Raw genomic sequence first — 27,667 nt, 5'->3', positions numbered from 1 at the left:
TGTGCAGTGGTGTAGGCTGATTGTGCTTCCCATCACTCAGACGTTATGTAGCAAGCTAAGGTGACAACAATACCCGCAATGGACATTTACCAGTTGCTTTGAATGTTCAAAATCATAGTTTAAGAACACTTAAAGCCACAAAGGATAAGATGATTCAACTTTCAAAACGAGTCCTTTTTGGCCACAGCAGTCCACTAGCTAGCTAGGTATCTGTTTAGCTTTCTAGCACATTCACTAATTTGTCTGTAAACAATTACCAAGCTAGTTAGCTACCACATGTTCTTGTCAAACTGTCAACAGAGTAGCTAGCAAGAAACAAGATGTGCCAAATAACAGTCTGAAACCACTTGAGGGCAAATCAGATTTGACTGTTCAGACAAGTCACATGGCCAGGGATCAGATTTGTATCTGATTTCAAACCACCTATGAAGGTGGTTTGAAACGTGACTTGAAATACCCGATTCCATGTGCTTTTTGGCTGTTCAGACTGGAAGAAAAATAATTGGATTTGAGTCACTTCATACTGCCAATGTGAACACTGCTTAAGAGACGTTTGACTCACCTGACAGTCAAAGTCCTGGAAGTTACGCCCATTCTGCTGAGGGAAGAGAAGAAAAATGAGACGTATTTAAGTCATAAACAAGTATTATATATATTTTTTGATTGACCGGGATCCGAAGCTCCTCATTATCCCTCAGACATTCTGCTCCAAGGCCTGCAGAAGAGTCTGTAGAGCCACAGGTGTCACCAGGAGGCAGCAGAGGGCAACAAGAGCCATCTCAGATCAATGTGTGGAGTAAATTACCTCTAGTGGTTGATGCCAGGGCCTGCCTCTCTCTCGCTCTGTGTCTCTGTGCTCCCAGCAATGTGGAGGACCCCCTGGGTTCTCTGTGTGTCATTACTGTCCTCATACTGAGCCCTCCACCCACCCTCATCATTAGCAGTAATGTACTGCTGGAGCGGAGAGTGGAGGCACTGAGCAGATGTCGCTGAGGAGCTAAAACAGGATCATTACTGCAGATAAGACTTTTAATAAAAAAAAATTTAACCTTTATTTAACTAGGCAAGCCAGTTAAGAACAAATTCTTATTTACAATGACAGCCTAGGAACACTGGGTTAACTGCCTTGTTCAGGGGCAGAACGACAGATTTTCACCTTGTCAGCTCGGGGATCCAATCCAGCAACCTTTCGGTTACTGGCCCAACGCTCTAACTACTAGGCTACCTGCTGGTTACTGGCCCAATGCTCTAACCACTAGGCTACCTGCTGGTTACTGGCCCAACGCTCTAACCACTAGGCTACCTGCTGGTTACTGGCCCAATGCTCTAACCACTAGGCTACCTGCTGGTACTAATCCAACGCTCTAACCACTAGGCTACCTGCTGGTTACTGGCCCAATACTCTAACCACTAGGCTACCTGCTGGTTACTAGTCCAACGCTCTAACCACTAGGCTACCTGCTGGTTACTAGTCCAACGCTCTAACCACTAGGCTACCTGCTGGTTACTGGCCCAACGCTCTAACCACTAGGCTACCTGCTGGTTACTAGTCCAACGCTCTAACCACTAGGCTACCTGCTGGTTACTGGCCCAACGCTCTAACCACTAGGCTACCTGCTGGTTACTAGTCCAACGCTCTAACCACTAGGCTACCTGCTGGTTACTGGCCCAACGCTCTAACCACCCGGTCTACCTGCTGGTTACTGGTCCAACGCTCTAACCACTAGGCTACCTGCTGGTTACTGGCCCAACGCTCTAATCACTAGGCTACCTGCTGGTTACTGGCCCAACACTCTAACCACTAGGCTACCTGCTGGTTACTGGCCCAATGCTCTAACCACTAGGCTACCTGCTGGTTACTAGTCCAACGCTCTAACCACTAGGCTACCTGCTGGTTACTGGCCCAACGCTCTAACCACTAGGCTACCTGCTGGTTACTAGCCCAACGCTCTAACCACTAGGCTACCTGCTGGTTACTGGCCCAACGCTCTAACCACTAGGCTACCTGCTGGTTACTGGCCCAACGCTCTAACCACTAGGCTACCTGCTGGTTACTGGCCCAACGCTCTAACCACTAGGCTACCTGCTGGTTACTGGCCCAACACTCTAACCACTAGGCTACCTGCTGGTTACTGGCCCAACACTCTAACCACTAGGCTACCTGCTGGTTACTGGCCCAACACTCTAACCACTAGGCTACCTGCTGGTTACTGGCCCAACACTCTAACCACTAGGCTACCTGCCGCCCTTTACATGGGCAGAACACACAGGCACATTCCCTACTACAGTCAGTCATACCCTTTCAATCTAACGAGGCAGGGTCAAGGGGTTTATGGTGGTTCAAGTGCCTCAGCCACCCACCATAGTGAGCAAAGTGGGACACTGTTTTGAAACTCAAATGGCTGATTCACTGCAATATCAAAAACACAGCTCACTAAGCAAGCCCTCTTCCTGACAATGTAGACAACCTTACATCAGCTCCCAGTATCTGATAGCTACCAATATAGTCACATCTAATCTGCCATCACATCTAATAACATCTCATTTCAATCTAATTTCATATCAGCCTCTCCTCTTCCCCAGTGCATGACTTCGGCAGGAGCTCACCGGAGTGGAGTACCTACACCTCAAATGATCTACTGCTGGAGCTGCTGCACCTAAATATAAACAGTACCGGCACCCAAAATGTGTACCGGCACCTATTTCCAGTCCAAGTCTAGCACTGCTCTCCCCTATAGCACTTCCACACTGCAGCACCTCCAGCCCCACCACCACCTACCCCAGCCAGTCTCGTTTCCCAGGGTAACTAGCAGCAGCACCCTGGGGCATGGCAGGAAAATTGATCAAATGTAAATAAAAGGAATCGATCTATGCGGAGAGTGCAGACTGACTGAAGGGCAGAGCTGTGCAGTGCTAAGCTGATCAGCCCAGGCCAGTGACCGCTAAACCTATTGGTGGGAGTAAAGGAGTGGGTTTATTCTTCCTGTCCACTCACCTTATCTGTGAGCAGGGGCTTGATCTCAGTCAGCTGCACGTCCTGGAGCTCGTCCATCTCAACTTAGGTCTGACAGCTGTCAATCACACCTGAGGGAGACAGAAGTGTTTCAGTCTTCTTCACAGGAAGCTGTAGTAAGCTACTACTACTACCACCAACAACTTATTTCCCTGACTTCAACTCCCTGAGTGATATCCTGTATCCTGCCAGCATGAATAAGTCTGAGGATAGAAGACTCAAAAACAGAGATCAGGAGAAACCAAGAGAGAAACAGTGGCTCCGTTGCCATGGACACCGAGTGTCCTCTTAACATTGCTCACTAGATAGAAACAGGATGCTGTAGTGGTAGATTAGGATGTGTGGACTGGAGCTCTGTTACCCACAGAAAGGGAGCAGAACTGGGGAGCAGAACTGGGAAGAGAGAGAACAGGATTAGAGAGCAGGAAGAATCCTGTTAACCAGAGATGGAGAGCACTAGAAATGAGGACATGAATAAGTAATGACATGGAGAGGGAGCATTGATGTAGTAGTACTGACACCATCTAACGTCTGGCTGGAAATTGTCAGTATAATAACTGCTACACTATTTTATGACAAATCCATTTCCAATGGAAATGAGATTCAATCGCAGTAGTAGCCTAGCTACTCAAGTTGTCAGAACCCCTAAATGGATACTAGTATGACTGTTTTCAGCCATTCACTGGCAGACATTTTCCACTGAACACTAACAGTGCACCAAAATAATTCCTATATTATTGCACACTGAGGGTGCAATAAGAAAAGGAAAATAAATAGTGTGTCGTGTGCATTTGAGCATGTCAACAACGAGCCTCATCTCCCTCCCCATGAGGTGTCAGAGGGGACAGTCCCTTATCCTGTCGCAGTAGGGGACCATGTGACCGAGTGTGTGGCCAACGTCTAAACGCTACAGTGGTGGTGAAATGAGCCAGAAGAGAACCAACAAGACAAGGATCTAGCAAACGGCCCCAGGATCACATGCGGTGGATATCATCCTGACTGTCATGATGAATGTCCCCTGGTTTATTGAACGCTCCTCTCTCTCTCTCTCTCAGTGCTGCCATGTCTTTTTAGTGAACGTTGCCAAGTCTGTCCCTGTTCTAAATCTAATTATATGTGATGTAGGATGAAGACTTCACAGCATGCCTGTGTCTCACACCGTCTCGCACACATAATCTGGAAGGCATTTCTTAGACAGAAAACAAAGGGATTTGAAAGTGTGGGCTGAAAATAGAATGCATCTTTAATGCGCACATTGATGAAGAGATTTTTCAGCAGAGAAGTCAACAGAGCCTACCACTCAAATGTCTCTTTCTATAGTATTGATTCAATTACAAACAGGCAGGAAAACCAAACCTGTGAAGCCCACTAACAGGAAGCTATAAGTGGACGGAGGGCAAAGCAACATCTCCGTACAATCTCTCTCAATTAAAACTAGATCAGCCAAGCATAGTGGAGACTGGAGGGGAGGTATTATTCCGGGAGAGGGGATGGATCCAACACCTTCAGTGTGACAAAGCTGAAAGGGGGACAAACAAAGCCAAGAGAAAACCTGTAGTGGCTGATGATGGTTGCGCTTGCTGACCCAGGAGATGATTGTTACCATAACTCTGCCTGCAGCTTACCTGCCTGCACTACTGATGGATCACTGGAGATGTCCTGAACGAAGCAGCCATTATTTATCCCACCATGTTAGATCAGCTCAATGACTAAGCTAAGGGATTTGCTTTCAGGAAGAGTCAAATGAAGTCGATGGCAGCCAAGGACAAAGACATTACATTCCCCCCCGTAAGACAATGCTTTCTTTCTCTTCTTTCAAACTCATTGCGAGTTATTTTCGCTGCTGTATTTAACGTTCAGCAAACGAGAGCAAGCTTGCGTCCATCTTCAAAGCATCTATTCTAGTCTAGCTTTTCCTGGGAGAGCAGTTTCATTGTGCAATAGAACACTGCAGAGGCTATAGCTAAATTAGAATCGTATGCATATTAAACCCTAATTCATTAGCTAAATATAAGGCTAATACTGCATTGAATGTATTGCCTGAAAGAGGGAGGCTAGGACATCTACCTTGAACTGGATTATCTATTATGGATGCAATTTGAATGGAATTTCTGGAGAGAGAAAGACAATGTGCTCGTGTGTGGACTGATTTAACCTCATCAGTCCCGAGACCGCAGCAAGAAAACAAAAACACTGTGGCTTTCCATTTAGTTACATGTCCAGCCCTTATATTTAGCCTCAAAATTAAGTGTCATAATTTTTTTTTGTTGGTCAGGACTACCAGGTCTACAAAAATTTGACAAAGTTGCATTCATAAGTTTTATTGACAAAACATCAAACTAGTCAGCCAGTGAGTTTGGCGTTTGTAACAGTCACTATGTGAGCTTATTATTCCCTATGATCTTCATTGTAGAATTAACCTTACCTTCTAATGATTTGTGTAGCTTGCGAGTGTCACAGAGCAAAACATATGAGAGTCTCAGCTTTTCATGGATAGCTTTTAATATAGTTTGTAGCGAAAACCATTCGGACTCTACAAATGTTTTTGTAGGATCCGCCCTTGTCTTACAAGCCCTACCAGCCGGCTAACGTTACATTAGCAGTGAATGAGTATGCCAGTTGCTATCAACACCTAGCTTCCAGCTACATTAAATGTAAACCAAAGTTTTGGAAATGTATAACGGAATCTAAACAAACATCAAAGAATGTTAGCTATATTCAGTATGGATGCACGATATATCGGTGAACATATTAGGTAAAAATGCTGTGTGCATCGAGCAGCCAACAAGTCGAGCAGTCATTTGAAAGAATAAGAACATTTCAGCGAGAAAGGAGAAATTCATTAAAGCCAAGATAATGGAATTCATTGCCCTTGACAATCAACCGTTCTCTGTCGTGGGTGATGTTGGCTTTCGCCGACTGGTCCAACACCAGTACACACTACCAAGTGCACTATTTTTTCCAGATGTTGACCTACCGGAGTTACACAGTAACAGCGTCACTGCTATTAGCTTCACAACATACTATGGAACACTGTTTGGGTCTTTGCGTGTCAAAAGATATACACGTCAAATAACACTATTCGACAATAACACTATTCGACAATAACACTATTCGACTTGTTAAATAAGCTTTTAATTTGACACGTCAAATAACACAGTTCTATTATAGAATGTTGTGTATTCTTAATTTGCACGTGCAAGCCAAGCACCACTACTATCAGTAGCACTGTCAAAACTGTACAAAAAAAAGTCTGAAAACAAGCAAACACTGGCCACGAACGATGTGTTTACAATACTGCGTTGGTAATAAAGCATTATTTGTTCGACCGCAACTTCTGGGGTAGCTAGCTTTAGCTTGGGACCTAACTACAGTGGTTCCTCCTTTAAAAGCTGCGAGCTTGCACCGCAGGACTTGGAGGTACCCAGCGTCACGGCTTCATTGCTCCAGACCACGACAAGGGGGAGTTAGAGCACTCATTATACATTTGGGTCCCAAGGGTTTTATATGACCAATCATATCGAGTGGTTCCAATGATGAATTTGACACGAACCACCCGTCCCTGGGGGAAGATGGCTGACAAATCATTACGGTGGAACCAAATGTAAGTAGTTATAACGTCATCACGAGTCAAGCAAAAAAAATGTACAATTGAGAGGAATATGTTAGTTAATGTAGAGACAAACGTTTGTACATATTTTTGTCATAAAGTTAATTTACAAAAATCGCTATTTAGCAATTTCGCTGACTAGCTAACATTAACCAGCTAGCTAGCGTTATGACAGGAGAATGAAGTTATAATTCGTGTTGTTTAATTTTTTAGGGACTCCTGAGAAAACCAGCAAACCAGGCTGTCATCTTGTGAAACAGTGGATGTAAAGAATCTAGCTAGCTAAAGCATTTACTGCAAATTGAAAGTACAATTGTGTAAGCTTGCCTTGCAATGCAGCTGAAGTAACTTAGCTAACTATTTACTTGCTTATTGTGTAGTAGAGGATAAAAATAACTGTATGCCTATGGATGTGTAGCTAGCTACAGTATGTAGCCGATCTGTGTATGGACCCTAAAACGTTTGGTATGAATATTAGTTCAGATCTATCTATGAACCTCAGCTATCATAGTTGTTGTATCAACTTCAAGTCTGAATGGCATTAAATTAAGCCTATGGATAGAGTAGAATATAATAACTTTATTGTGCCAAGGATGCAAGTCCTATATACACACGTACTGTAGTTATTACCACGCATGAGATTCTCACATTGTAGCCTGTACTTTGAATATGTTCACTGATCATGTACTCTTTCTGGCAAATAAAGGTGTGGTTCAGGTATAAATCTCTGAGACATTCCTTTTCAGTCATATCAAACTCCATTATTTGAATGATGCTGTGTCTGCATGTATGTATTACAATTATACACTTCAACAGTGTTTACCACTCCTGCTCCTGGGACATTAATGATTACACATTGTAACTATGCAATAGACAAGAAACATGATTTAAGTAACGCTGATTTGTAATTCCTATACACAGAAAAACAAATATAAATACCTAACTCCCTGCATTAATCTGAGGACACAGGATAGTATTTCAATGAGATACTTCATTTCAACCAGTGGAGAATGTGAAACGCTTTATTGAAATAAGTTCTTTATCCAGGTGTTATAAATACATAATACATGCATTATAATTATGATAATTGTAATACATTATAAATACAAGTTCATTCTGTACTTCAATGCACATATGGTGTGCATTATAAAACGAGGAAGAAAGACGAGGTGGGGAGAGAGGTGTAAAAGACAAAGGGAAAGAGGTAAGAACAGCGGCAGACAGCATATGATTAATGAATTACAGTGCTACCCTAATATTCTCTCAGTTCATCACAATTGAGGTTTCTCCTAACCAGCCTTGGGCCCCCATTTGGCCCGAAGGTTGAGGTGGCTGACTGGACTGGCTTCCTCTCTCACATCAAAACATACCTGCAGACGAGAGAGATGGATAGAGGGAGAGCATGATTAAGCCTTGCTTTTTTTTTTATTTTAACAAGGTCAGTCATCATAATCATCAGGAGGTGAAATGCAAAACTGACCTTGGATCATTTACTCTGGGACTACTACATCCCTGTCTGTATTTCAATGTAAAGCATCTCTTTAATAATACTTCCTGTTGACCCGACCAAGTGACCTCTCACCTATGATCATGCTGTGCCCTCTGTCAGCCAGTTCAGATACAGGAGGGGTTCACCAAAACAGCTGGTCTAACCTAGAGGATTTAGGGAGCAGGGGGAGAGGGATGGACATGTCATTTTCAGGATACGTCAATACAGCACATAAAGCTTAACACCAGACTGGTATTGTGGTTGTTCATTAGGTGATGGGAAATATGCAATGATACCTGCACCATCTACACTCTGCAAAGACTTGCTAACTCTACGTGAAAGACAGTGTTCTTTCATCCTTCTGTAAAAGAAAACTAACCGTTACACCGTCATGAAATATGATTATATATCGACTATGAAACAAATATGACATGGCCTGCTTATGAGTTGCCATGAAAGAAAAAAGTTAGATGAATTCGACTGGCGAGAACAGGCGTTCGTAGCTAAATGACTTTGGTTAGCTTTAGAATAATAATTGAATGATTTATCATTCTATGGTATGTATGTATGTAATATAGTAGAATGTTATGAACCGACACTGAATCGTATGAGTTAACTACTAGCTATGTAAAAGTTGGATGGAAGAATGCCCAGTGCTGCTTACCCGAGATGCCATCATCACACAGTCCTTCTTCGTAGCTGTCCGCTTAGACTTCCTTTGTGTCAGAAAAAAGTTGCTTTCAGAACAATTATTTGATTGAAAGTAAAAGTTTTGCTCTTGACAAAAAAAGACAAATGTACCTCCATAGCATAACAATTTGCCTGTGAATAACCACACTTTCATACAAATGTACAGAATTCTTGACGCACAACCAAAGATGCTGCCATATCCTGCCAGTCCACAAGCGAGCCACTCAGGCGCAGAATGATGACGCTTGGAAGAGGGAAAGGAACACCACAATTTGTTGCAAGTTGGGTAGGGGGGCTAATAGCTGAACAATAGACTATTCAACCTTTACTAAAGAATAGTCTAATAGCCGAGCTAGGTGTCAAACCCCCCCTCCTATCATAGACCAGATTTGCCCTAACGACCAAGGGGTAGCTTGCTACTCAATGTAATAAAGTAATGACTTTTCAAATAAGTTACCTTACACGTTATGTTGGCTGACAATTTGTTCTTTTGTCCTTATGAACCACATAGCATATCATTACAGCAGTATGTACCAGTATGTTAGCCATCTACCTAACGTTAGAAGTTATACATCAAACTTGACAGTATATTAACTATAGGCTATTGACTTGATTATTGACTTACTTACTGACTTGATTATTTAAGTCATTCTTAGCTTAGCTACATGGCATAGTCGTTGTGTGTTCTCAATGGACATTCGGGTGCTTCTGTAAATTCGCTCTGGCTATCTACACCGATTTCAGAGCACTCTCATCTAGAGTGCAGAATAATGCATTTACGAGCGCTCAACACCGGTTGAATATGGCCGGTGTCAGTAAACATCCAGCAGCACAGTCACCAACGCTCTGGTTAACACGAAAACTGCCTAACCTGCTCTGCTAGGGCGAGTAAAATGGTCAGAGTGGTCTCATTTGTGTCTGGAAGTAGCTAGCAAGCCAACGTTAGCTTGGGTGATTAGCTGCCGTTGTAAGGCCAAAACGCTCAAATCAACTCTACTCCTCGGCTCGAACGTCCAGTGTCGTCCGGGTTTGGCTGGGGTAGGCCGGCATTATAAATAAGAATTTGTTCTTACCCGACTTGCCTAGTTAAATAAAAATGTTTTTAAAAGGGTGGCCAACCATCCTGCAGGAGAGCCTTAAAAGGGACAGTGTTGTTTTTTTGAGACATATATGCAAAGCAGCCAATAGGCAGAGTGTAGCCTACAATATTGTCCGATTGTCTATGTTAAAAAAAATATTGTAATGCATTTTATTTTGTAAAGTGGTTCCTTGCAGTGACCTGAGCTTTTGGACAAGCAAAATAATACTTGTCTGAAAAAAAAAGTTACTCAAGCCTTAGTAGGGAGGGTCACAGCCAGGGCTATGGGGGGGGGGGGAAGACAGGTGAGGATCCAGTGCAGCCAGACAGTGGTACTGTAATAGAGGCCTTTCCCTTACAGTCCTCAGATCTGCCTAGACAGTGTTCTGCCCAGCACTGAGTATAGTAGACTAGTTCATGTATCCTAGATCAGAGGAATCATCAGCCAGCATTCTTTAGCAAGACTAAAGACATTATATATGGATCCCCAATCACTTTCTGTAATGAGAGAGATACAGACATGCAGCGATGGAGATACACATACAGCGATACAGAGAAACAGACATGCAGAGAAATCTGATTAGTCTTATTGAGAGACATAGATCATGGCAACTCCTAACCCGATTTCTTAGACAGAGAGCCATGGCCCAGCTCCCCCAATTCCCCCCACCCACCCAGCGCAACATCTGCCCGAACGAAACCTAAGTTGCCATGGTGACCAATCTTCGTCATCACGTGCGAGAAGAGATATCATTGGTTATCCCCATTCCCCAACCACACAATGAAAATATTAAGGACCTGCCTGTATTAATCGAAAAAGGGAAATGAAGATTAACCGAAATGATAAAAGATGGGATGGAAAAACGAGAGAAGCAAATACAAGATATATACACTGAGTGTACAAAATGTTAAGAACATCTGCTCTTTCCATGACAGACTGACCAGGTGACATCTGTTATCCCTTATTGATGTCACTTGATGAAATCCACTTCAAAAATCAGTGTAGATGAAGGGGAAGAGAGAGGTTAAAGAAGGATTTTTAACCCTTGAAACATTTGAGATATGGATTGTGTATGTGTGGCATTGAGGGCGAGACAAAAGATTTAAGTGCCTTTGAACGGGGTTTGGTAGTAGGTGCCAGGCACACCGGTTTGTGTCAAGAACTGCAACGCTGCTGCATTCTTCACCCTAAACAGTTCCCGTGTGTATCAAGAATGGTCCACCATCCAAAGGATGTCCATCCAACTTGACACAACCTTGGGAAGCATTGGAGTCAACGTTGACCAGCATCCCTGTGGAACCCTTTCAGCGGGGGGTGCAACTCAATATTAGGAAGACGTCCTTAAATGTTTTGTACACTCAGTGTAGGTGGCAGTGTATTTGTATTTATTATGGATCCCCATTAGCTGCTGCCTACTCTTCCTGGGGTCCAGCAACATGAAGGCAGTTATAGTTTTTTAAACATTACAATACATTAAGTGTGTGCCCTCAGGCACGTACTCTACTACCACATATCTTCAACACAAAATCCATGTGTACGTGTGTGTATAGTGCGTATGTTATCATGTGTGTGTATGCCTGAGTCTTTGCCTATGTGTTGCTTCACAGTCCCCGCTGTTCCATAAGGTGTATTTAAAAATGTTAAATCTAATTTTACTGCTTGCATGAGATACTTGCTGTGGAATAGAGTTCCGTGTAGTCATGGCTCTATGTAGTACTGTGCGCCTCTCATGGTCTGTTCTGGACTTGGGGACTGTGAAGAGACTTCTGGTGGCATGTCTTGTGGGGTACACATGAGTGTCGGATCTGTGTGCCAGTAGTTCAGACAGACAGCTCTGTGCATTCAACATGTCAATACCCCTTACAAAGACAAGCAGTGATGAAGTCAATCTCTCCTCCACTTTGAGCCAGGAGAGATTGACATGCATATTACTCATGTTAGCGCTCTGTCTACATCCAAGGGCCAGTCGCGCTGCCCTGTTCTGAGCCAATTGCAATTTTCTTAAGTCCCTCTGTGGCACCTGACCACACGACTGAACAGTAGTCCAGGTGCAACAAACCTAGGACATGCCTAGGACATGCCTTGTTGATAGTGCTGTTAACATCTTTGGGATACCTCCCCTTCTCTCAATTTCCACCTGAAGACATACCCTAACCTAACTGTCTGTAGCTCAGGCCCAGAAGCAAGAATATGCGTATTCTTGATATCATTTGAAAGGAAACACCCTGAAGTTTGTTGAAATGTGAATTGAATGTAGGATTATATAACACCATAGATCTGGTAGAAGAAAATACAAGGAAATAAACATACGTTTTCTGTTTTTTTATTGTTGTTGCATCATCTTTCAACTGAACAAGAACAGCTAAACATTCAGATATGATGCTGGGGATAATTTTGATGCAGAACATAAGAGGGCAACAGTATTTGAAAAAAGTTTCAGAAAGATATCGATAGGAATGAGTGAGCTACATGACATTGAGCATGTAGTCACCCAGGTGTCCCACAAGTTGGCCAAATGTACCCAAGTGGCCGAATTGGTACAGTGATACATTTTGAAGTAAATAACTATATACAAAACACTAAAATGCTATTCTTAACACCCCCCCCCCAAAAAAATAATAACAAGGGTCACTATTTACACACATTCAATGTATAATGTACAATATTGTGAAGACCCTCAGTCCTCTACACAATATTGTGCTGCTGGTGCCATGGCCCATAGCAGTCTCTTTCTGCTGTAAAGCAGTGGGTTACTGAACAAGTGGTGCAGGTGATGGGGCATTTCCTGTGACAAAGGGCACAACGACGCCTCCACACTGTGCCCTTTTTGCCCTGAGGCACATTCATGCCTGCAGAGATGAATCTGGGCAGGTGAACACCACTGGTTGGAGCAGAAGGGACAGAGGTAGAGGGGACAGAAGGTGCTGCAGTGGACTTCCTGTAGCAAGCAAGCTCCTGGATGAGCAGCTCTCGGAAGGCTAGCTGTGAGATGGGGGGGCTGTCCACAGATCTCAGCCATTTCCTTCTGGACGATGAAGGCATTCACCACAGCAATGTCAATGAAATGATAATGAAATGCTACAAGACATTTTTCTGTCTTGTGGAGAACATTGTAGTAACCTATCAGCGCGTCTGACAGGTCCACACCTCCCATGACCTTGTTGTAATCCTTTATGGCTGCAGGAATGGAGACATTTTGTGGTCGTCCATGCCCCAGTAGCGCCCCTCACACGCCTGACGACATGATCGCCACTGAAGGACTTGTGGATAGTGGTGCACATGACCACCTCTCTGGTATCCATCCACTTCACAAAGAGCAGGCCATCTTGGCGAATCCATCTCATGGAACCCCGCTCAGCCCGCTTAGGCATGTCATTCACCTTGGTTTTCGGAAAGCCCACTCTGTTGGTCCGAATGGTGCCACAAGCCCACACATCCAGCTTCCTCAGGTCTGTGAACAGGGTAGGGCTTGTGTAGAAGTTGTCCACAAACAGTTTGTAGCCCTTCCCCAGCAGTTGAAAATCGAATAACTCCATAACGGAATCATAACTGAGTCCCTTACCGGTCACAAAACTGCTCTTCCCCTCAAACAAAAAAGTTGCACGTGTATGCACCTGCAGAATCAGCCAAAACAAACAGTTTGTATCCCCATTTAGTTGGTTTGTTACGCATGTATTGTTTTAGGCCTATTCTGGCCTTTGAGGCTACCATCCTCTCATCGATGGAAAGGTTCTGGGCGGCTGAAAATAGGTCTTGCAGGCCTCAACCACACTGTGGTAGAGAGGTTTTATTTTGCAGAGCCTATCAAACCTTGCTGTGCCTCGCTTCTTCTCGTTGTCCTCATCAACTTCTGGGTCACTGATATGAAGCGCCCGTGAGATTGTCAGAAACCTTTTGCATGACATGACAGTGGAGGGGAAAGGCAGTTGATAGAGGGGAGCAGTTTTCCAGTAGTGTTTCAGCTTCAGAAGACCCATGTAAATGACCATTGACAGGTAACAAAAAAGATCTGACATGGAGATGGGCTTCCATCCCTCTTTCTTGCCTGCTTCTTAGCACTATACTTAGTGTTCAACACCAGGGAAAAAAGTTGCATGGGGCTGTACTTTGAGGTCATGTCCAGGTGAGGTCCTGGTGGCCTTTTCGGTCTGAATATTGGAGGTGGTGGCGCCACATCCTCCTCCAGCACAGAGTGCCAACGACCCTCCTCCTCTCTGATTTCTCTCTTCCCCACCTCCGCTTCTTTGTCACTGACTTCACACCTGGCCGGGCGGGGGTAGGTGTGGGGGCGGGGGTAGGTGTGGAGCCGGTGACAGCAGGGGTCCGGCTAGATGAACCAGCTCCTGTGGGGGATGGGCACCTCCCAATCAGAATTGGAGGGACTGTGAAATAAAGACAGACTATATAGAGTAGGGAACCCAATCACTATGGTGAGGTGCTGTTCCATTCCATGTTTAGATCAAATTCATGTAAAAAAATATCTAATATATACAGACAGACACACAGACACCCACCCACAATGTAGAGCCATGTGTACTTCACACATTTCATTACTGATATATCAAATAAAATACAAATATCTCCAAAACAACTCAAATGAATAATATTTGATATTATTAATTTCAAACAACGGCATGAGGGGTACTTACCAGTCCAAAATTGCATCCTCTCTGTGCAAAAACATTTCCTCAAATTGGGAGTCCAAACTTGTCTCACAATCTGACTCATCTTCAAGTAACTCAGTGTCTCTTTCTCTATCAATTTTGTCAATAATATCGTGTAGATCTGTATACCTGGACTTTGCCTTTGATTTTCCAGATTCACTCGCCATAATTCTTTCGATAAATTAGCGGAAAATGATCGACTCAATACTGCTAAGCGCAAACAACGTGGCTCCTTCAGGTAGAAATTTCAATGGAGAATGGCTGTGTTACGCTCAACTTTCGTTCAAGAGCTGGTCTTCCCGGATATAACCATTAGATATTGCCGTTTACCTCAGCTCATTGGCTATCTACCAAGTTAGATTTCAAGACGATCAGTGGTCATTGGGCCGAAATACAGTCAATCAACGAAGTACTGGTCATATCATTGGCGCGCAATGAGGTCATTGTTTGGTGTGTTCAAATCAGTTCCTTTCGGTCAATACGTCCCGCAAAAATAACCATCATGTATGGTTGTGTTACTAACAAAAAGAGAATTGCAATGAAAACAACCATGACTAGATAAACATACGTTTAGTGTGAGTAATTACATCGAATGTTTCGTCGAAAGTTGAAGGAGACGGAATTAATGACATGCCGTTTACAAAATGTTTTGTGTTATGCTATAAAAATGGATTTTATCGAACAAAACGACCATTTATTGTGAAGATTGGACCTTTTGTATTGCCAAAAGAAGAAGATCTTCAAAGGTAATTTATTAATTTATTGTTATTTCTGACTTTCGTGACGCTAATGCTTGGTTGGAAAATGCTAGTAATACTTGTGTGTGCGGGGCGCTGTCCTCAGATTATCGCATGGTATGCTTTCGCAGTAAAGCCTTTTTGAAATCTGACACAGCGGTTGGATTAACAATAAGTTCAGCTTTTAAATGATGTAAGATACATGTATTTACAAGAATGTTTAATATTACGAATGGTGTATTTAGAATTTTTGCGCTCTGCAATTTCACCGGATGTTAGCCAGGTGGGACGTTAGTAGCCTAGACAGGTTAAGAATGCAGAGCAGCGCTTTATTATGGACAGACTTCTCCCCATCCTAGCAACTGTTGTATGGATATGTTTTGACCATGACAGTTTACAATCCAGGGTTAGTCCTAGTAGTTTAGTCTCCTCAACTTGCTCAATTACCACATTCATTACAAGATTTAGTTGAGGTTTAGAGTTTAGTGGATGCTTTGTCCCAAATACAATGCTTTTAGTTTTTGAAATATTTAGGACTAACTTATTCCTTGCCACCCATTCTGAAACAAACTGCAGCTCTTCGTTAAGTGCTGCAGTCATTTCAGTCCCTGTGGTAGCTGACGTGTATAGTGTTGAGTCATCCGCATGGATAGACACACTGGCTTTACTCAAAGGCGTGTTGTTAGTAAATATTGAAAAATGGGGCCTAGACAGCTGCCCTGCGGAATTCCTGATTTTACCTGGATTTTGTTGGAGAGGTTTCCATTAACCTCTTGGGGCTAGGTGGGACGCTAGCGTGCCACCTGTGGTGCACTCCATCAACAGCAGGTGCATTTCAAGAGCGGCAAATTTGAATCCAAATAAATGTCAAAATTCAAATTTTTCAAAAATACAACTATGTTACACCATTTGAAAGATAAACATCTCCTTAATCTAACCACGTTTTACGATTTCAAAAAGGTTTTACGGCGAAAGCATAAATTTAGAGTATGTTAGGACAGTACATTTACAAGAGTTGTGTGTAATGTTTTGTCAAGTCAAAGACAGGGTCACCAAAACCATAAAACCAGCTAAAATGATACACTAACCTTTTACAATCTCCATCAGATGACACTCCTAGGACATTATGTTAGACAATGCATGCATTTTTAGTTCTATCAAGTTCATATTTATATACAAAAACAGCGTTTTACTATGGCATTGATGTTGAGGAAATCGTTTCCCTCCAATAACCGGCAGTCAAGTCAGCGTCACAAATTAAATAATTAAAATTAGAAAACATTGGTAAAATATTATATTGTCATTTAAAGAATTATAGATTTACATCTTTTGAACGCAATCAACTTGCCAGATTTAAAAATAACCTTACTGGGAAATCACACTTTGCAATAATCTGAGCACTGTGCCCAGAAAAATACGCGTTGCGATACAGACTAGACGTCATGTTGGGGAGATCTAAAATCGAAAATACTATGTAAATAATCCATTACCTTTGATTCTCTTCATCAGATGTCACTTCCAGGTATCACAGGTCCATAACGAATGTAGTTTTGTTCAAAAAAGCTCATCATTTATGTCCAAAAATCTCCGTCTCGTTAGCACATGATGTAAGCCAGCCGGACTTCTCGTCATGAACGAGGGGAAAAAATATATTTCCGTTCGTTCAAACATGTCAAACGTTGTATAGCATAAATCATTAGGGCCTTTTTTAACCAGAACATGAATAATATTCAAGGTGGACGAATGCATAGCCTTTTATAACGTATTGGAACGAGGGTACCCAACATGAAGTAGCGCGCCAGGTGTCTAATGGGACATCACCGTTCCATGGCTCTTGTTCGGTCAGATCTCCCTCCAGAAGACTCAAAACACTTTGTAAAGGCTGGTGACATCTAGTGGAAGCAATAGGAAGTGCCAAAATATTCCTAAACCCCTGTGTTTTTCAATGGGATAGGTTTAAAGTCAATACAACACATCAGGTATCCACTTCCTGTCAGAAAATGTCTCAGGGTTTTGCCTGCCAAATGAGTTCTGTTATACTCACAGACACCATTCAAACAGTTTTGGAAACTTTAGAGTGTTTTCTATCCATATATAATAAGTATATGCATATTCTAGTTACTGGGTAGGATTAGTAACCAGATTAAATCGGGTACATTTTTTTTATCCAGACGTGCAAATGCTGCCCCCTAGACCCAACAGGTTAAAGAACACGCTCTGTGTTCTGTTAGACATGTAACTCTTTATCCAGAATATAGCAGGAGGTGTTAAGCCATAACACATATGTTTGTCCAGCAACAGACTATGATCGATAATGTCAAAAGCCGCACTGAAATCTAACAAAGCAGCCCCCAATCTTGTTGGCGGCTGAGGGGAGGACGACTCATAATAATGCCTGGAATGGAGTAAATGGAATGGCATCAGATACCATGTGTTTGATACCATTCCACTCAAGCCATTACCACAAGCCCGTCCTCCCCAATTAAGGTGCCACCAACCTCCTATGATAGATGGAGGAAGAGGGCAAGTAATGTGGAGCAGGTGGTTGTAGCTCTGGGAGCAGCGCGGCTCTGGGATGCGGCTGGAGTAATCTGGGAGCCTAATCACAGGGCTGATGGTCTCTGTCACACTGCCCTGCAGGCCTGGGCAGCAGACAACCCACAGGGGAAACAGAGTCAGGGAGCGGTGGAGGGACAGCACCACTCTGGCCATGCTAGTGGGTAATTACCTCCCTTCACTGGACCCAGCATGTGCAGTCAAAGCCCATAAGAACTTCTCTCCTGGACCACTGGCAGTCTGCATCTGTGCTTAGAATAACAAATAAACTGTGACAGAGGGGCCCAGGGGACAGTACAGGCTCAGGTTTCAGATCCTTGGGTCACTGGACCGGGTCCCCTAACCCCCAAAAATGTTCAGCAGTCTGGGCATTTGTCAGACCAGTCTGACTGTTCCATTGCACATTTGGGGTAAGTTTGTGGCACACTATGCCAAAAACACAAGGGAATAAAGATGGGCTGCCAATAACTAGTCCAGCTGGCAGTCTGTCTAGCTGCCACTGCATGACTGGCAACAGATGCAAGCACCAGAGCCCCTGCGGTTAGGGCATCACAGATTTACACTAACTTTTTTCATTTCCTAATCCTTAGAGCATCTTCCATTGACATCATTATAAAATGCTGGCAGGGGGTTATCATATGTACGTCTTCCCTGTCACCTCCTGAGTTAACGGTTCAATTCAAACCAACTGCAATTCACTCATTGTCTTACGTCAGGTGACGTCACTCCTACATGACACTTTGCTCTCTGGTGTCTGATCCAGACAGACTAAGGAAACACACAGGCCATTTACTGATTAACGTAACTACACACACACACACACACCTCCATGAGAATTATTTTGACACCGCTGAGCCATTTATTCACAACCTGGTTAACACTCTTCAATTGCTTCCCACTTCATGCTTTGTCCACATTTTAGCCTAGATAATGAGACCTCACAGTAGGGGTGTGAACGTTTAAACGAAATTGGGATTGTTAACCTTCAAGGGAAAAAAATCCTGAACCGAAAAACTGTTTTTTTAAATGTCACAGTGCAGTTATCACAAAACTACCACTAACAGGTTCCGATCATCATTATCATAAAAAGGAAACATTTAAATTGAAGAAAATACCTAACGCAACAATGCTGTAACGTTAGGAGATATGCATCTTTCACATGATTTGCCACGGTTATAAAGCGTCATCGTTGTTCACAGTTGGAAAAATGGCAGAGTGAGAAAGGGAAGCGAAGTCCTGTATGGCCAATTGACAATACTTTGAGTAGTTAAATGAGAAGGTGGTGAAACGTTAGGAGGTGGAAATGAGCTACAGAGGCAGTACAGGTTCAATGCTTAACCATCTGAAAGGGAGGCACGGTGAGACCCAACCAGAGAGGCGAGGAGGGACGGAGTGAGAAAATCACAGCGGTGATTACAGAAAAGATTGCAGTTGACATGCAGCCATTGTCAATGGTAGAAGATGTTGGCTTCAATGCCTAATGGCATATCTAGAACCAGACTACAAGATGCCATGTAAAAAAAAAAGTGTGATGGTCTGGATTGAGAAATTGTATAATGATTGCTCTACAAGTACGAAGCGCAAGCTATCAAACACCATAAGTGGCGTTAACATATTGTTGATGTATATGAACACGCTGTCATACATCACTGCAGCGAGCCATCACACTGATGAGGAGTGGGATATGAAGTCCCATGTACTGACCTGAGAACATGGGGGAGGCACACAGCAGAGAACCTAAAAACCGGCATGACCTACCATGGTTGCTGAGTGGGTGGGGGACAGCAATAAGGTGAGCACCGTCTGGTAGCCTGGACTGAGGTACATTGAACTGAATCACCTATCGGTTATACGCAGGACCATATCTGTTTTGTGAAATTCACCTCATTTCTCTTTTTCTTTAAACTATGAAATAAAAAAATGTGCAGTTTAAAGTTTAAGACTTTTTTAAATTTTATTTCTCACGTTTACCTTAGAGTATCGAAACAGATTTCACAACACCAGATTTAGTCCTAGTGTGCCACGTACTTCTTGGCAAAAAAATGAATAAATTGTTCCATGTTGGAAGCTGTCTGGGCGGAGAGAAAACACAATGGTCATACACACACCAGGCTACAAACAGATCAGTGAGTGTGAAACAGCCAGGTGACCGCCGTTCCGTCTGTCAACCACAACTACTTAAACAGTGTAAGGCCTAATATGATACCCACACTGGCACTATACTGTATTAAAGATGCATGGAGGCCAGGGGGGGAGAGAGAGTGATGACAAAGCCCGGGGATCTCTCTAGGCTCATTTACACACACACACCGAGTCTCAGCTGTGTGTGTGGGTGGTTTCCATTAGCGTCACACTGTACGGAGGGGAAGAGACTAACAAAGGGAACCTAATTCAACCCCTTTGTCTTTGAGTTTATTTTAAAAAAGGAGGACTGAACTGTCATTCCACAGATGCAGCAGGTCCATGGGTATAATTGCAGGGCTGGAATGTGGAGGAGACAGAAACTCTGATGCTACACAAGTGTATCACATGTAATATTCAACAGCCTCTCTGCAGCAGGATCAAATCAAATTGTATTTGTCACATAAAATACATGTAGACTAACAGTGAAATGCTTCCTCACGGGCCCTTCCCAACACAGAGAGGAAAATAATACACAATGAGTAACGACAACTTGGCTATATACCCGGGGTACCAGTACCGAGCCGATGTGCAGGGGTACAAGGTAATTGAGGTAGATATGTGCATATAGGTAAGTGACTAGGCAACAGGATAGATACAAATAGTAGCAGCAGAGTATGTGAGGAGTCAAAAGAGTTAGTGCAAAAAGGATCAATGCAGATAGTCCGGGTAGTTATTTAGCAGTCCTATGGCTTGGGGTTAGAAGCTGTTCAGGGTCCTGTTGGTTCCAGACTTGCTGCATCAGTACCGCCTGCTGTGCGGTAGCAGAGAGAACAGTCTATGACTTGGGTGGCTGGAGTCTGAACATTTTTACGGCCTTCTTCTAACACCATCTGCTATAGAGGTTCTGGATGGCAGGGAGCTCGGCCCCAGTGATTTACTGGGCCATACGTACTACCCTCTGTAGCGCCTTGCGGTCAGATGCCAAGCAGTTACCATACCACGCCGTGATGCAGCCCGTCAAGATGCTCTCAATGGTGCAGCTGTAGAACTTTTTCAGGATCCATGCCGAGTCTTTTCAGCCTCCTGAGGGGGAAGAGACAAGTGGTAGGCCTGACCGTCATGCCTTCTTCACGACTGTGTTGGTGTGTGTGGACCATGATCATTCCTTAGTGACGTGGACACTGGGAACTTGAAGCTCTTGACCAACTCCACCGCAGCTCAGACGATGCGGGTCAAATTCCCAGTGTCCACGTCACTAAGGAATGATGAAAGGGGCGTGCGCATAGTCGTTGGCGGTCAGGCCTACCACTTGTCTCATCAGCAAACTTTAAAGGTTTTGGAGTCGTGCGCGTTCACGCAGTCGTGGGTGAACATGGAGTACAGGAGGGGACTAAGTACGCACCCCGAGTTGTGTTGAGGGTCTGTGTGGTGGATGTGTTGCTGCCTACCCTCACCACCTGGGGGCGGCCCGTCAGGAAGTCCAGGATCCAGTTGTTCAGTCCCATGTTCCTGAGCTTAGTGATGAGCTTGGAGCTGAGCTGTAGTCAATGAACAGCATTCTCACACAAGTGGTCCTCTTGTCCAGGTTGGAGAGGGCAGTGTGGAGAGTAGAGATTGCGTCATCTGTGGATCAGTTGGGGTAGTGTGTGAATTGGAGTGGGTCCAGGGTGTCTGGAATGATGGTGTTGAGCCATGACCAGCCTTTCAAAGCATGTCATGGCTAAAGATGTGAGTTCTACGGGGAGATAGTCATTTAGACAGGTTACCTTGGCATTCTTGGGTATAGGGACTATAAGCTCACGTCACTCCAACAAGCTCAAGGTCACCAACTCCATCCATGTATCTCACAAACCCACACTAAAGTGACTAAACTAACATTCAGGTTTCTTTTATTCCAGTGCAGCCCCCAAGGTCTGGCTCTCCTCTGGCACTGGTTTCACAGGGATCCACCTGTGGAGAGCTGCCAGGTCAGGCGTCGGTGTCTCCTGCTGATGGTCAGCTAATGGAGAGAGTATGGGCGCCAGCCAGAATGCTAGGAGAATAAGGTTGGCAGGCTGAGCACTGCAAAGTGACTCACCCGTGACTCGTCTCCATTACATATTGCGGTTGGTATTCAAGACACAACGGAGCAGATGAGGGTGACATCTGCTTCCAAAGAGAGAAGAGCTGGGGGGGGGGGGGGGGGGGGGGGGAAATGGAGACACTAGCTTTGTTAGGAGAATAGTTCATTCCGGGCAATACAGTAAGGAGAGGGAGAGTAGCCTGGCTAGGGGACCGTGACCAAGCAGCCAGGACAGGCCACAGGAGAGGTAATAAGGCTATCCAAACGGCAAGCAAAAACCTCTGACAGAATATTCTTTGAGCCGTTGGGCTGGGTAACGAGCATTTGATGTTAGCTCCTTCCTTTGCGCTGCTTTTGTATTCCCCACCCTCTCTACCTGAGTAACTGTGCTTACTAATACACAGCCAAGAGACCTGTTCCTCCTGGGTAATACTCAGCCAAGTTTGTGATTTAGTAAGGAAAAAATATCTAAATATAGATATCAAATTACCATGCTCAGCCTAGATTACATGTGGGTATATTTTAAACGTTTCAGATATTATTTTTTTATTTCACCTTTATTTTAGCAGGGAGTCCCATAGAGACCGATATCTATTTTACAAAGGTGCCCTGCATATAGGCCGACAAAATATCAGGGAGTAGCCAGCGCTTTCCCTGTTCTGTGAGACAACACCCGCTCAAACCAGTCTTGTTTGGGTAGCCTAATTGGTAATGCCACTGCGCAGCTCTTTACCAGGCATCTCTGCAGTGCTGCTGCTCGGACAGTGACGGTCATGGAATTTTGTATGACGGTAAATGACTACGAGCTCCGTGATAACCATTCGAATAGCAACAACAAATCATTTACACTCACATATTCTCCTTTCCTGACCACATGTGCTGCCATAGAAATAGAATGAATAGATCGGGAGTCCCCATTCAAGTCAATGACGGCATAATGGGTGGACTGGCGGCCGTAGCGAGTGTACACTTAGGAGCAAAGCAGGAAGTAAAAGCAGGAAGTGTACCCATCAATATGTGCTGTGATTTGTTGATTCAACTCAACTGACATTAGAAAAACTACATTCCATTGCATGAGCCATATCAGCTAACATCATTTGAATGAGCATTCAACATTACCATGGACATTATGGCATCACAATACCAGGCAGTCATTGTGAGTGTAACCATAGCTGTGTTCAAATACTCATTAAGTATACAGTATGTAAGTATGGGTATCTACTACATACTATTACTTCATTTTAGTATACTGTAAACAAACGGTATCGTTTCAGTTGAGCATACTAGTCGCCTGTCTGCCAGAAGTTGATACTCTTGCTAGCATAACTAATGACTAGCTAGACATTTTACGATTTCGGGTGTTTGTAAATTCAATCTGGAGTGCCAGAGTGCGCTCTGTGCGTTCGTAAATCCAGAGCATTGTCAGATTGTCCGTTCGTAAATTCAGAGCTTTTTGCTGTCGGAGCGCATACTGGGCTAACGTTGGCTAGCTACTTCCAGACACAAATGAGAGAACACCCCACTCTGACCAATGTATCCACCCTAGCAGAGCTGGTTAGGCTGCTTTCATGTTATCCAAAGCGCTGGTGACTAACTGTGCTGCTGGCAACAATTTAATCAATATTTATTTTGCCGACGTTTACAGACACCAGCCATATTCAACCAGGTGTTGAGCGTTTGTAAATTCATCAGTTATTCTGCGCTCTGGCACACAGACGAGAGTGCTCTGAAATCGGTGTAGATAGCCAAAATTAACAACGACTAAACCATTTAGCTAAGAATGACGTGAATAATAAAAGTTGGGTAGTTAGTTAGATAGCATATAATTAATATACTGCCTGGCAAGTTTGATGTATTAGTAGCCAACTAACGTTAGGTAACCAGCTAACATACCGGCGGTACATACTGCTGTAATGATATGCGGTTCGTAAGGATAACGTAGCTAACAAATTGTCAGCCAACATTACTTTATTACATTGCTCAACATTTGTCGTAATTAGTTAAATCAATGGATTTGTATCCGCTCTCGTCGGACTTTGGCTGCATATTTTCCACCATTTTTTCAAATCTGAAAACGTTGTGAAGCCACGCCCATTTTCTGAAGAATTGCATTATGGGCCCTAAAAGCACAAATTGTGTCTACTGCGTGTATACTTCATATTTTGGAGAATTTAGTATGACATCTGGGAACTTTTGGCATACTAAATATATCCATACTATGGCCAATAAGCATACTACATACTCAATTTACATAACAAATAGTATGGTTAGTATGAGTATACGAACACAGCTCATGAGTTTACCAGTCAAATCGGCAGGGTTAGAGGTTCTAAGCCCATTCTATTCATTGTTTGCTACAACACCTTTCTTGTTTCAGCAAGGGAAAACAAAGTTATTACGTTGCTAAGAGTCCATGTTGTCACAGAAACAGACTCAACCGCACGAATGCCTGGCCGTCCGGTCTTCAGTCGGCTGTTCGTAAATAAATGCTTATGGCGGTTATTTTACTTTCATGACGGTCTACATCACAGCTGTCAAACTCATTCCACCGAGGGCCGAGTGTCTGCTAGCATTTTTAATACGCCAGCTAGCGCCCATCCACACAGTAGCTGATGCACAATCATAAAAGATGTTGGAACTTTAGGATGACAACCTCAACTGTGTAACGTACAATTTCACGTGGTCCTTGAGTGTAATATTGAGGTTGGTTGCTGTCATTACATTGCTTAATCACAATGATCTAAATTACAGACATCAACCAACCCCCTAGCAGTTATTAACAGGACAAAAACAATCGAATAAACCAAAACCACATTGAATGGAACTCGGGGCCCAGGGGATCCAATGTTCACCATTGTTTACATAAAGTACTGGTGCCTTCTTCCCCTCCCCTCCAGCAGAGCTTGGCAAAGACCTCCCCAGGGACAGCCACAGAAATAGAACCAAGGATGGAGAGAACTGTTCCGGGGGGGGGGGGCATCATCTCTTGCCATTGCCAACAGAACTCACCTGTCTTGGGAAGAACGTAAATTCCACAGTTCCTTTATAGCAATTTCCAAGCAGTACGGTACATTATAAAAAGTACATATCGATTAACACAGTTTAAAAAGTACATAAATCCAATGGCTGCAGATTACGTACAGGGACGAAGCACAATTCAACCCTCAATGTTAGTCTCTGGTCTCCGTCTGAACACAACGCCATAATTTGTGTGTAGGTTTACTGTAGGGTTGCAGAGGCCATCTGGACTCCTAAACAGCTGTCACTAATCTCACGGTTTTGCTGGTATTTGTTTGTATTTTTAATCTCTGTATTTTTTGGAATCTAGGTTAGCAGCACGAATACACAATCAAAGGGACATTTTACTGGGGGATAGCTATGTTTAAAAGGGCATGGTTCTTCTGCCAAGGACTTGCTTCTCTCTAACTAGACATTGACAGTCCATCTCCCTAAATCCCTTTCCCTGTGTTCTGATTCTTAATGTGAAATCATTCAAGGGAATAGGTTAACAGTATCACACTAACTATACATACACACCCAATAACTAACGCTTTGGGGTGACTAGTTAGCATCTCAAGTCCTGGCTAGCTAACTTTAGCTAGAATTGCACCAAAGACATGCTACTCTTCCAACCACTCTCTGCTGGTCCAATGGTCGTTAACTAGCCAAGTTAAACAGTAACGTTTAGCTATTAAAACATGTGAAAATGTTATCAAATCAAATTAATTATAAGGATTACGCTAGGCTTCATAGATAACTAGTTTAATCAATTAACGTTGAACTAGCTAGCTACAATTAGTTAACTACCGTTAGCAGCTCGCTAACGTTGTCTAGCTAAGAACAACGCACTTTACCAAACCTTTGCTTTGGCTAAGAAAATCAGCAACTGCCATACAAATGTCTTAGCTACACACTCTTTACATCCGAGAATGTACCTTTTGCACCATGTTACTCACCCGTTGATTTCTGATTAAATAATGGAAATAGCAGTGGGACTGGCTGTCTCGTAGTGCTCGAACCGCTTGATACCAACAACGTACCACCTGAAACCACCACCACGCTGATCTGACACACTAAAGGCGGACCCTTCAACGTGTAAATGGGGGCCAACTCGAAGGCATTTCCATTCACCGACCCCAGAGGATGGCCAGAGTGAGTATGTTCCGAGAGTAACACAATGTACAGGCAACACGTAATTTAGATAAATACAAATGTTTATTTTCTTGCATGGAAATCTTAAATAATTATTTCTTAAACAAAAAATCTCAGTCCTCTCATGATAAAATCGAATATATTAAAAAAAACATACATTGATAAGTCTGCCGCTGCCAACATACAGCTGAAATATAAAATATTATTAACCATTGAAACAAACAGTAAGGGAAAATAAGTCATTCTGAAATGGGTCACATCAAACGTCAATTTGCTAGAGGGGTCACTACAGACCCTGGTTTGATTCCAGGCTGTATTACAACCGACCGTGATTGGGAGTCCCATAGGGCGGCGCACAATTGGCCCAGCATCATTAGGGTTTTGCCGAGGTAGGCCATCATTGTAAATTAGAATTTGTTCTTAACGGACTTTTCTAGTTAAATAAATAAATGATTAGAATGTGCAATAATTTGACATTTCTGGTTAAATGGCTGTTCATTAAAATGTTGGAAGTTAGCTTAATGAGAGTAGTTGATGCGTTTACTAAAACAGCTAAAACTCACCAGTAGTGAGCGGGTGGAGCGAGGTGAGCAAAGCAGTGAAACCAACAGACAGCGTGAACATCGTTGCGAATATAACTTACCGACTGCGCTCGGTAGCTAGCAAGATTTGATAGATCTCTGGTACTTCAAATTAATGTATCCATGTCAGTTATGCTTAGTATCTACATGGCTAATACCATCAGTAGTAAGCTAATGTTGCTAGCAACTTGGGGAATAATAATTAAATGCACCTTTTGTGCTGAAGTATAAAGTATTATTAACCATTGAAACAAACAGTAAGTGAAAACAAATAATTCTGAAATGGGTCAGGTCAAAGTCACATGTCAATTTGGGGCTCCAGAGTGGTACAGTGGTCTAAGGCACTGCATCTCAGTGCTAGAGGCGTCACTACAGACCCTGGTTTGATTCCAGGCTGTATCACAACCGGCCGTGATTGGGAGCCCCATAGGGCGGCGCACAATTGGCCCAGGGTCGTTAGGGTTTGGCCGGGGTAGGCCATTATTGTAAATTCGAATTTGTTCTTAACTGACTTGCCTAGTTAAATAAAATACCCATTTCACATGCAAAGATTAAGAAAATGCACAATAGAAAGAAACCAAAGTAATATTCCTGATATGGTACAAGGAAACGCAGAGGTATGCGCTTTAATTCCAATATAAAAATCTGGGTGGCACTACCATAGGGGACTCCAGAGCCTTCTGACTACACACTGTGGGGCCATATGCTGGGCTGGCTCCATCTGCTTTTCCCCACTGCTCTCCAGTCCACACATATACGCACACACACATCCTCTAGTTTTACCCACCAGAGAAGGATACACAGGCAATGTACTGCGTATATCAGTACTAAATATACTGTGACACAGTCCTATACTCTATGGACTACGTGCTATACATACCATTACTTTACTGATTAAAAGATGCAATTA

The 27,667-nt window shown here is 43.4% G+C and overlaps 1 protein-coding gene across 2 annotated transcripts in view; it reads right to left on the bottom strand.

The window, feature by feature from the left end:
* Window positions 1-26,109, bottom strand: part of LOC106566479 (protein NDRG3) — a 68,738-nt gene extending 42,629 nt beyond the window's left edge. Inside the window, exons 1-3 of one of the 2 annotated variants that reach the window (XM_014134550.3) lie at window positions 25,981-26,109; window positions 2,996-3,084; window positions 563-598 (exon numbers count right to left, since the gene is read on the bottom strand). In XM_014134550.3, the coding sequence (XP_013990025.2) occupies window positions 563-598; window positions 2,996-3,052 (93 nt within the window). In that variant the 5' untranslated portion in view covers window positions 3,053-3,084; window positions 25,981-26,109. The remainder of the gene's footprint in view (window positions 1-562; window positions 599-2,995; window positions 3,085-25,980) is intronic. The other variant, XM_082959856.1, reaches the window with a different exon arrangement.
* Between the last annotated feature and the right edge of the window lie 1,558 nt (window positions 26,110-27,667).

The sequence above is a fragment of the Salmo salar genome, chromosome 13 (assembly GCF_965601325.2).
Source record: "Salmo salar chromosome 13, fSalSal1, whole genome shotgun sequence".
NCBI classification, from domain to species: domain Eukaryota; kingdom Metazoa; phylum Chordata; class Actinopteri; order Salmoniformes; family Salmonidae; genus Salmo; species Salmo salar.
The sequence above is the reverse complement of the archived record's forward strand: the minus strand, read 5'-3'. Positions and strand labels throughout refer to the sequence as shown.